General features: G+C 37.2%; 1 protein-coding gene across 1 annotated transcript; it reads right to left on the reverse strand.

Moving 5' to 3' along the window:
* Positions 1-766: 766 nt before the first annotated feature.
* On the reverse strand, positions 767-11809 carry LOC115806376 (fibronectin-like). The gene is made up of 3 exons (XM_030767050.1): positions 11671-11809; positions 1782-2048; positions 767-1086 (listed from the first exon to the last, which is right to left on the reverse strand). The coding sequence occupies exons 1-3, from the start codon at positions 11807-11809 to the stop codon at positions 767-769; spliced, it is 726 nt and encodes a 241-aa protein (XP_030622910.1).
* Positions 11810-12050: the final 241 nt, after the last annotated feature.

The raw sequence follows: 12050 nt of genomic DNA on the forward strand, positions 1-12050 counted from the left end.
CAGAAGAATATTAGTAGACGTGATTGGTTAGCAGAGTCTCATGTTCTGTATTACAGTGGTTTCTGATCGTTTTGGTTTGTGGACTCTCTCCTCCCACATTTTGTGTTCAGCACATTACAGTGCATATGGCTCACCATGTTCAAACCCTCACCACTTTTCCAAACTGTATTTCAGTTTAGATTTGAAAAATAAAAACAAATGAAAAACAAACAAAGAAATAAACAAAAAAACAGTGAAAGTACCACCAAAGAGCATATGCATTGGTTGCATTCCTCACTGCAAACGTACCAACAGTCTGATAAGGTCCACATGCAGCTGTTAGGACAGTAGTGATGGCTGATATTCTAACTCACAAACTAAATCGACTGTGATGATGGAAGTCCTGATTACCATTGTTTCATGTTCTGTACAAAGTCTTCCTGACAGCCCCTGATACACTGCAGCATGCCCCATGGGCCTGTAGACTCCTGGTTAAGAACCACTGTCATTCTACACCCTGTACTTATGAGTCACAAATTAAGTGTTATTGTTTTTTAAGAAACCATCATTTTTAAGAAACCATCCATCAACACTGCCAACTAGACACCCAGCCAAGCCAGAAGCACCGTTAATCTATCTATCTATCTATCTATCTATCTATCTATCTATCTATCTATCTATCTATCTATCTATGTCTGTCTGTTTGCCTGTGGGGGAAGGCATTTTGAATGTATGAACCTTCCTGTGAATGTCTCAGTCAGCAGAACATTTCAGTGAATTAGATCATCTACTCACTGATATCAAACACTGTAGAATGGAGAACATTGTCATGACACTTACTGGTCACAGTACAGATGTTGTGTCCACTGCTCCTGACTCCTTCAAACACAGTGTAGAGAGTGAAGGTGTATTTAGTCCCAGGAGAGAGAGATGAGACTGTGAATGTGACTATATCACTTCCCTCTGATGCAGTGATGGATATTTCTGGTCCACTGTTGAATGTCAGATTGTAACTGTACTCATTGTTGTTGTTCACTGTGTTCCACTGCAGTGTTAATGCAGTCTCAGTGTGATCTGTCACACTAACAGAGTCCACATTGGAGGGAACTGAAACACAGTGAAAGAAAAGGGGCAAAAAAATGAACAATTTTTAAACAAATAAGTGGAGATGTCATGTGAATACATCATATAAGGAAATATAAAAATGAATGAATGAATGAATGAATGAATGAATGAATGAATGAATGAATGATGGCAGTGAATATTGTATCTAAAACCACTCAGGCCACCTGAGATCAGTTGTTACAGTTGTATTTTATTGCTGCTATGTAATTACTTATGCCCTGAGTTTTAGACACACACACACACACACACACACACACACAAACACACACACACACACACACACAGACCTATATAAAAACTACATTACTACTCTTGTACTCTTTAATCAATCAGCCTGTTGCCTGCTAGAATCAATCAATCAATCAATCAATAGATTCATCAGTTAGTTTATCAGTCAACATATCTATCTATCTATCTATCTATCTATCTATCTATCTATCTATCTATCTCTCTCTCTCTCTCTCTCTCTCTCTCTCTCTCTCTCTCTCTCTCTCTCTCTCTCTCTCTCTCTCTCTCTCTCTCTATCTATCTATCTATCTATCTATCTAAGAGAGAAAGTAATTGAATGCATGAGCCTTCCTGTGATTGACTCAGTCATCAGAACATTTCAGTGAATTAGATCATCTACTCACTGATATCAAACACTGTAGAATGGAGAACATTGTTATGACACTTACTGGTCACAGTAGAGTTGCTGAATCCACTGCTCCTGACTCCTTCAAACACAGTGTAGAGAGTGAAGGTGTATTTAGTCCCAGGAGAGAGAGATGAGACTGTATATGTGACTATATCACTTCCCTCTGATGCAGTGATGGATATTTCTGGTCCACTGTTGAATGTCAGATTGTAATTGTACTCATTGTTGTTGTTCACTGTGTTCCACTGCAGTGTTAATGCAGTCTCAGTACGATCTGTCACACTAACAGAGTCCACATTGGAGGGAACTGAAACACAGTGAAAGAAAAGGGGCAAAAAAATGAACAGATTTTAAACAAATAAGTGGAGATGTCATGTGAATACATCATATAAGGAAATATAAAAATGAATGAATGAATGAATGAATGAATGATGGCAGTGAATATTGTATCTAAAACCACTCAGGCCACCTGAGATCAGCTGTTACAGTTGTATATTATTGCTGCTATGTAATTACTTATGCCCTGAGTTTTAGACACACACACACACACACACACACACACACACACACACACAAACACACACACACACACACAGACCTATATAAAAACTACATTACTACTCTTGTACTCTTTAATCAATCAGCCTGTTGCCTGCTAGAATCAATCAATCAATCAATAGATTCATCAGTTAGTTTATCAGTCAACATATCTATCTATCTATCTATCTATCTATCTATCTATCTATCTATCTATCTATCTATCTATCTATCTCTCTCTCTCTCTCTCTCGCTCTCTCTCTCTCTCTCTCTCTCTCTCTCTCTCTCTCTATCTATCTATCTATCTATCTATCTAAGAGAGAAAGTAATTGAATGCATGAGCCTTCCTGTGATTGACTCAGTCATCAGAACATTTCAGTGAATTAGATCATCTACTCACTGATATCAAACACTGTAGAATGGAGAACATTGTTATGACACTTACTGGTCACATCAGAGAAGCTGAATCCACTGCTCCTGACTCCTTCAAACACAGTGTAGAGAGTGAAGGTGTATTTAGTCCCAGGAGAGAGAGATGAGACTGTATATGTGACTATATCACTTCCCTCTGATGCAGTGATGGGTATTTCTGGTCCATTGCTGAATGTCAGTATGTAACTGTACTCATTGTTGTTGTTCACTTTGTTCCACTGCAGTGTTAATGCAGTCTCAGTGCGATCTGTCACACTAATAAAGTCCACATCAAAAGGAACTGAAACACAGTGAAAGAAAAGGGGTAAAAAATGACCACATTTTAAATAAATAAGTGAAGATGTCATGTGAATATATCACAAGGGGACAAATGAATGAATGAACGAATGAATTAAAAAATGAATGAATGATTTTGCTTATTTCAGGGGGAGCTAAAACACCGAAGAAAGAGAACACAAATGACCACATCAGTCAATCAATCAATCAATCAATCAATCAATCAATCAATCAATCAATCAATCAATCAATCAATCAGTAAGTCAATTAATCAGTCAATAAGCCTGAAAAACATGTGTGTATGTATGTATGTATGTATGTATGTATGTATGTATCAGTGGCGGCTGGTCAGCTGGAAACAGAGGAGGCAGAAACCTCCCTTTTCAATCTGTCATTGATTTCAACCTGCTCCCATTAATCTGCCTTGATTAACAGTAAAACGAATGATTCAGAGAATAATTAACACCATTCGCATAAATACACTGAAAGATTACCAATGTCATTTCATGACAGTGTTATTTCTCTTTACTGCACTGTGTAGTAGCTGTTATACCCACACACTCTTGTTGGACTTGTACTTTTCGCTCTCTGCCTGACGTCAGCGCTCGTCCGATTTGCAAGATTCTGCCGTTTAAATGCTCATGAAACTGTGGATTATCTGAAGCTTGTGTGCTATAGAGAAAGCTACAGTGTGAAATTGAAATTGTTCACCAAGGATGGCAATTATCTGAACACATATTGGAAAATTAATCCCTCAGTGTGTTTTACATCGTAGCTTTCTTGTGTTACGAACCGAAGTTAAGTTATTAAAGTCGATCTCAGTGTCTGAGAATAAACTTTTGGGTTAGAAAAGACAGAATCTTTTATCTGTACATTGCATCAGTGTTGAGTGCAATCCACATCTTTATTGCAATAAAGTTTTGCACTCAGGCCTCAACTTGTTTGTAAAAAACAACTCTATCAGAAAATGACATTGCTAATCAATAACTCTATTTATGCGATTGGTGTTAATTACTCTGTGTTAATCAATTGTTAATCAAGGCGGATTGAATGACAGATTTAAAGGGGAGGTTTGTTCCTCCTGTGTTTCCAGCTCACCAGCCGCCGCCGGTATGTATGTATGTATGCATGAGTATATGTAGGTATGTATGAATATGTGTATATGTGTATGTATCCATTCACTTACCCTGAGGATAGGGAGTTGAGATTGTTGTTTTCACTTCAGTACTTTCAGTAATGGTGCTTGTGTCACTGCTGTAACTTACAGTCGAATGTACAGTAGTTACACTATTATCTGTAACTGAAAGAAACATATATGGATATAGATGTGATTATTCATTCATAATTAGTAGGTGATTGTATCAGAAGATAAAGCCAGGCAGGCGGGTAAATTAAGTATTTTAATTTTGTTTCATTTTTTCCTCCTCAATTTATGCCCCTTGAAAATGGACGCAGCCTCTGATGCAGTGATGGGTATTCCCGTGCTATCGCTGTATGTCAGTTCGTAACTGAATTCACTGTTTTTGTTCCACAGTAATGTCAAGACATTCTCACTGTGCGGTGACACTCTGCCTTCATTTACACTAAGAGGAGCTAAAACACAATGAAATGAAAATAGTGTTTGTGTGTGTGTGTGTGTGTGTGTGTGTGTGTGTGTGTGTCTGTCTGTCTGTCTGTCTGTGTATGTGTGCATTAGAAGGATTAGTTATGAACTGTAAGTTTATTTATAAAATGTAAAGTTAGGATTAAATTCATTGTTATTGTTCCACTCTAATGTTAACTCAGTCTCACTGCGATCTGTCACTCTGACTTCATTAACATTGGAAGGCGCTAAAACACAATGAAATGAAAACACAAATGACCACATTTTAGATGCCATGTGCCTGTGTTGTAATCAATTGATCAATCGATCAATCGATCAATCAATCGATCAATCAATCAATCAGTCAGTCAGTCAGTCAATCAGTCCGTCAATCAGTCAGTCAGTCAGTCAGTCAGTCAGTCAGTCAGTCAGTCAGTCAGTTCAAAAAGTCAGTTAACCTGAAGGAAAAAGTGTGCATGCGTGAGTGAATGAGTGAGTGAGTGATTAGCTTGTACAATACAGACACATAACATCCTCAATAATTTGCTCTAAAATGTGGTCAGTTGTATTTTCTTTTCACTGTGTTTTAGTTCCTCCAAGTATACATGAAGTCAGAGTCATACATCACAGTGACACTGTGTTAACATTGGTATGGAACAACAACAATGAACACAAACTAACATACAGTGACAGAACAGAAATACTCATCTGTCGGCTGCACTCCATTTGCAACTGCAGTATTTCCATAGACACATCATGAGTCAACTTTCATGAGAGTAAATAATTCTGTGCTTCTTTAGACCTTTAACACTGAAACTGTGATTTTCTCAGAATTCGTCAAAAGTTAATGTAGCTCATAATATTTGTATTCTGTCTTTTTCGACTTCATCGTATAAATTTTGAACATGGGCCTCCTAAACTGTTTTCCTGTACCTCAACCACAAGATCAATAACCAGGGTTGTTACAGTGCTGTGTAGTACAGACAGAGAGCAAAATGTTTTACCAGAGAATACCAAATGACTGCCAGTGAACACAAAATACTAAAGGATACTAAGTGAACGGAAAAAAAGAAGAAAATTCTCACCTGGAAAAATGGTCTGAGCGCTCAGAGAGGTTTCAGGAGACAGAGAAATCTAACAACGGAAAAAATATCATATATCAGGCATGAGGCACTATGATCTTTTAACTGTGTGTTCAGATAACTTCAAACCTTGTGACTACAGAGGGATATTTCACAAATCAACTAAATTGTTTTTTATTTTGTGAGAATTATTTGTGTAAAAGTTGACATTATATGAATGGGCTTGGGGAGGGAGGAGGGTCCAGTTTTAATTTACTGACTTGACATAGAAAAATCCAAACATGTATCAATACATTTTACATTCTTTATCTTTGTAGAAACCAACAGATGACATGTCTCTGTAATGGCACCATGGCTTACAGTGGCAGTGAGGCAAGAATAATCTGTCATAATAAACACTGGAGGACTGATATACAGCACCTTTTGCTGACTTTCTGTTTATATGAACAAGAAATAGAAAAAAAAATATATATATATATATATATATATATATATATATATATATATATATATTAGAGGCCAGAGAGCAGTTTGAGATTAGAGCTCACTATATGAGTTCATTAAGAGTGTGAACAGGAGCTCTGACATTGTTCATCTGACTCACTGTCAGTATCAGAAATGGTTTTGTCCATATCTGCTGTGTAGCCTGTTTTTCATTTTCAGTAAGACAAGTGAATTGATTATGAATGTGAAAACTTTCATCCAGACAAAACACAACACAACGCAGCCATAACATAAAATTACTTCAGCATAATTTGTGTGATTGGCTGAGTATATTTTCACTAGCAAATATATTGATCATATTAAAAATAAACTTTTTAACTTATATACTGTACACTCAAACCTTTCAAATTCTGAAAAAAAAACAAAAGACTGCATCACCAGCCTACGACAGAGTTTTTCAGTCTTACCCATGTAGTGATCACACACAGACGGAGAAACAGAACTGGTCCTGCCATGGTCACAGTAAACACATAGCCCAGATGTTCTCTCTGTAGTCTTCTCTCTCTGATTAACAGTTAATCTCTTACCTATTAAAATGTGACAGTCACAGACTGTTAATGTTTAAATTGGGAAATTTGTTGGGTTGTTGTTTTTTCTTATTTATTTCCTCTTTGATGTACTGCTGAGTTTAAACACACCATTAGCTCTACTAGCTTCTAGTCAGAAGGTGAACACAAATTAGTGATGACATCAATCTCAGGATTTGTTTTTTTTTTTTTTTTGCCCAAACTTTTGAATTCTTGTGATTTAAGGTCGACTGAAATATTAATATCAAAACAGATAACCATAAACCATACACTAACTTTATTGTGATTCTGTGTTTCAGTAGAGCTGGGTAGAATGGCACAGACCAGGTCTAATCCTGTTGAACTTTAACTTTTGGATGGAGGGTTAGACACACTCACTGATGTGTCTGCCTTAGTGGCATTCAGTTCATTGGAAATTTCACTTCATGGGGAAAACCAAAAATATGAAGAGACCATTAATGAATTTCATTGAATCATGCAGGCCTTCAGCTACTTTGAAAGTCAAGCCAAGTGAGCTGGTAAAAATTGCAGACTGACTTAATAGTACATCTGACTTTTTTCTCACTGATACTAAAACCAATCAGGAAACCAGAAAAAGCTTATCTTGACAGCTCTTCACAAATAAAATCTAAAACCCCAAAATCAAGACATTTCAGTAACTAAAGTCAACATTTATCAGTGATCAGTCACATTTCAATGACTTTGAATAATGGTGGAGAAGAAACCTAACTCTGTCTTCAGGCATCAGCAGAAGAGTTTGGAGGTCACTGCAGAAAGGAGGATGAGAGCAAAGATCAGCTTCTGGACAACCTGTCCAGTCCCCTCTACACTGAGCTGAGACTGAAGCTCCAGGAGCAGATTCAGTCACTGGCTCATCCATCCATGCACACACACACACACACACACACACACACACACACACACATACAAATATGCGCGCGCACACACACACACACACACACACACACACACACACACACACACACGCACACACATACAAATATGCGTGCACACACACACACACACACACACACATATGCACACATATGCGCGCGCACACACACACACACACACACACACACACACACACACACACACATATGCACACACCAGTATATTTGACACCCACCACCTTTCCCCCTGCTTTCACATTTGGTGCCCTCACTGTATGTTTATATCCTGTACCCTCAATTACCTGGTCACTTACCTGTACATTTCAGTTACATGCAACAGTTCACCCACATAGAGAGCGTCAACCTTTTAATTAGATTCACTAAGCGGTATATTCAAATTTACATTGTCACTTTACCTGTATTTACCTTATTCATGCTGTTCTTTCATTATGTTTAACTTACTTATGTACCCACTACAGATCACTTTATTCATGGAAACTCACATGGTCAAATGAAAATAAAAAGAAACAAATGAAACTGATAGTGTAATTCACTGAGGCCACTATTACACTATTACTTGTGTATGTGTGAAATATAGACAGAATTATTACACCTCATGGACGTTCTGTTTTCCCTCTCTACTGATGAAAAAGCAACTATGTCAAAAGTAAAATTGTGACAATATAAGCAACCTGTGGTATGATCGTGGGTGGCAGGCATGCTGGGACTTCAGAACTTGAGAAACATGAGGTGAACAGCACCCCTACAGGCAAAAACTGCTCAGTGATGTGAGAGGTCAAAAGAGAATGGCTAAAATCATGGTAAGCTAACATTAGACCACAAACAGGCAAATAAAATACAGAGTAAAACAGTGGTATAGAAAACAGGATCCCAGAGTGCACTAATCATCAAGCACCACTATGGTTGGCCTACAGTGGTGGAAAACCACTGTGGGTTCCAGTTCTGTCAGCTAAAAAGATGAAAAAATGGCTTCAAAAAGTCCCAGTTACTTTTGCATAGTATTGCAATATTTGTCCCCTAGATATCACTGTTTGAACATTACGTATATATGGATATTGATGATGACCAGATACAAGAAACATTAGGTTTGAAATGGAGCATATTATTGATTTAAGAGAACTTGGTACACTTTATCGCTTTTAGACATATTTCTTACGTTTCAATGAAATTTATGAGTGGTTGAGATGTGTTGCACAAGACATGTACAATTAGTCTGCCATTGTCCACAGCTGAACAGTTTGTTTGGAACCAAAAAAAACTAGTCTTTTTCATCGCTTTAAAAAAGTTGTATTCGAATATATATAATCTTCATAAATTCTTATAAGAGATTATCTAGTTTGACAGTGCTGTTTGAATTGCTTTGCTCTGCTATTTAAACTTAATATATTAATATAATAATATTACAAAACGATATCAGCTTTTTAACTGACGGTCCAACATCACATATGCATATTCTCCATATTCCCCTGTCTGTCTCTATGGTGGAAACCTCCTTTACATCTCCTCTCACAGCAGTCATGGGTCTCCTCGCTGTCAGAAATATTATTTTCCTAATTTCATATTCACTTTTTGAGAAAGCCTTCATGTTTACACACGTTTATTTTCTGTAGAGTCAACAACAATAGAAATAATAGAACAACAAGAGAGCAATTTGTAAACAGGTGGTCCAGTTCAACAAGTAGTATCTTCTTCTGGTTTTAATATAAAAGACAGAAAATGAAATAACAATTAAAAAAAAATTACCCATTGCTTAAAATGCATTGTTTCAAGTAAAAGGAAGAATTCAGAATGAAACTCACTGATAATCCAAAAAACCTTGAAATTAACAATTCATGATATTGATAACAAGCTATTTATCTAACATGTATTTAGCCTGAAATGATCATTTATGTACCTTAAGAAATGAACTCTCCACAAGGGACCAGTAATATTTGAGTTTGTAATAAATTATGCTAATAGACTATGCTTTTTTTTTTTAGCTGTTACCTGTCTTGTGCACATGTGAAATATATAATCTACTCTCTCTGTTATATAGCCAGATAAATATTCTGCTTTCCATTCCTGATGATGGCAAAATATGACTAGATTATAACAACAAAAGCACCAGAATCGTTTGCAATCTTATATTAATTTTTAAAGTCGTAACACAATCAGTAGCAGAATTTTGGGTCACATTAATATGATATCATAAGAACTTCCAGTTTAGCTCAACATACTGTATGTGGCTAAATGTTTTTAGATGATCACGGTCTCATAAATGTTTTCCCTTGTCTTTGTGTTATTTTTTGGATGCTGAAGTTGGCCTTTACTGTCAGTCACAGAAGAGGCATTCACATATGTTGATGTCAGATAATCTGGATTTACATACAAGTTTTTCTCTTGCTTTTGAAACTCTCCTATGTCACAACATTGACTTAAAGACTTTGGCAGAACCGACAAACTTGTGTCTGTATGCTGTACATCTGGGTCTTCCTCTGCATTTGGTGTCGGGGAAGATTGTACATTTTGTTCACTTGAGGAAGATCTGTGAAGTTCAAAAGGCACAAAAAGGGCTGGATTGAAACATCCTGTCCTGCAAAACATTGCTGTGTACATTACTTTAAAACAGAGACACTCAGATCTAGTCTTTGAGTCGACGCTCGGTCCCGTCTATTCTGGTCTTTGAATCTAATTCCTGGGGGTTAATTGGTTGTTTTGTTGTTTTGTCACAGTGTCTTAGACAACAGGAAGTTAGTAAAATAACCAGCATGTGGCCTCTTAGAACTGTGAATGGAGCAGGAATGTTTTAGTACATTACTCAGTTGAGCAAAAATTGATTTTTGGACACTGTTTGAATAATGACTTAAAGAAGACACAGAGGGTGCATATGATTTGTGTTTGTCACCAACCTGTGAAACACAGATGTCCTGCGCAGGAACCCAATTCCAACTGCACAAAGGACAATCAGTAAAATAATGCCAATCACTGATCCAGCAATCACCACTGAATCAGAAACAGAACAGAGAAAGTACATGATGTGGACACTCATAAAACACGCTCTTTACTCTCTGTATTTCTACTAGAAATTGGCTTGAAAGAAACTAAGCACTGACTCACAGAGCTTTCTTACAGTAATCTTTGACTTCAGCCCATTTTGGACTTTCCAAGTGTACATACAGGTTAAAGGCATTTAAATTGCCTCTGTGTAAGGTTTTGTGGCAAATTGAAAGCATTCAATGACCACGTGAAAAATTCAATGTTAGACCATAAAAAGGAGAAAAAAAAAACATTGATTGAACACTTGAATGAATAAACTTACTAACCTAAAAACTTGTGCTGAGATTTAACATTGTATGAGGAACAATAGTATCCTATACATAATATGCATTATTACATGCAAAATACACTTCCCCTCACACCTCGTGGATCAGTCTGACAGCTGATTGAAACAGAATCACTTCTCATCTCTCCAGACAGTGATGTCACAGTCAAATGGTACCACTGTGCCGGTTGTTGCCCCTGTATGTCCAGATGATTCCCGTTTTCAGTGAAATTCTTCCCACTCATGTTCACCTGCACCCCAGTCCGCACTCCAACTGGATCATCCCAAACCAGAGCCAGGGCATAACCACCAGATGAATACTCACAGCGTAGACCAGTCACAAGTGCTGGCACTGAGTGGAAATTAATAAAGTTGATCTGAAATAATGATCTTTTTCTAATGTGCTCTTAAATAATGATGTTAATTGACTTTCGCTTCAGAATCTACAACAGGAGAGTTCAGCTCTGGCTCTTAAATGCAGAAGTCTTACTGATTTTCACTCTTGGTCCTAAATTGAAATCAGGACTGATTTTAACTGAAGACATATTTGAACAGTCTACAACTGATCAGTGACACATGTGGTTGGCAGAGACAAATAAAAGCAGGACGTCTAGATTTGAGGTTATCACTAAACATATGAACCATCAGTCTCACCTAAAGTCACAGTGTGTGTGCACTGCTCAAGCCTCTCTGTGTTTAACTGATACCACAGAGACACAATGTATGTAGAGCCTGGAGAAAGATGAGAAAATGATACTGCTCTGTTATCCACACTGCCATCAACAGGACTGCTGTCATAGATGTTTACTGCTGTGGCTGTGGTGAAAAGTCCCTGGATCTGGACGTTAATGGTTTGGTTGGTGACCCTCCAGTTTGATGTGCCGCAATTGATGGCTTCAAGAAAGAAAAACATTGTTACCATTCAAAGTTTCCTGACATTGACTTTTCTGTTGGAATTTCACACTGTAGAATTAGTGCACTGTTTTATATTTATACTGAGGATACCTACAGTTTTATTTATTCTTGAAATGATAAAACATTTGAAAATGTCATAAGAATCAACTGATAATTTCTCTCATAAGTAGATGAAATCTGAGTCATTGAATATTTACTTGTGACTGAGGTAAAGACCTATTCACTGCTCCTGACTCCTT

This window comes from Chanos chanos, chromosome 3 (genome assembly GCF_902362185.1).
Source record: "Chanos chanos chromosome 3, fChaCha1.1, whole genome shotgun sequence".
Classification (NCBI taxonomy): domain Eukaryota; kingdom Metazoa; phylum Chordata; class Actinopteri; order Gonorynchiformes; family Chanidae; genus Chanos; species Chanos chanos.

Excerpts from the sequence above, each read along its gene's own strand:
- LOC115806376 (XM_030767050.1), bottom strand. The coding sequence starts at position 11,809 with ATGTTTTTCTTTCTTGAAGCCATCAATTGCGGCACATCAAACTGGAGG. Across the intron at positions 2,049-11,670 it reads CAGCAGTCCTGTTGATGGCA|TTCCCTCCAATGTGGACTCT; the intron begins GTGTGGATAACA and ends ACTGTGTTTCAG. Across the intron at positions 1,087-1,781 it reads CAGCAACTCTACTGTGACCA|TTCCCTCCAATGTGGACTCT; the intron begins GTAAGTGTCATA and ends ACTGTGTTTCAG.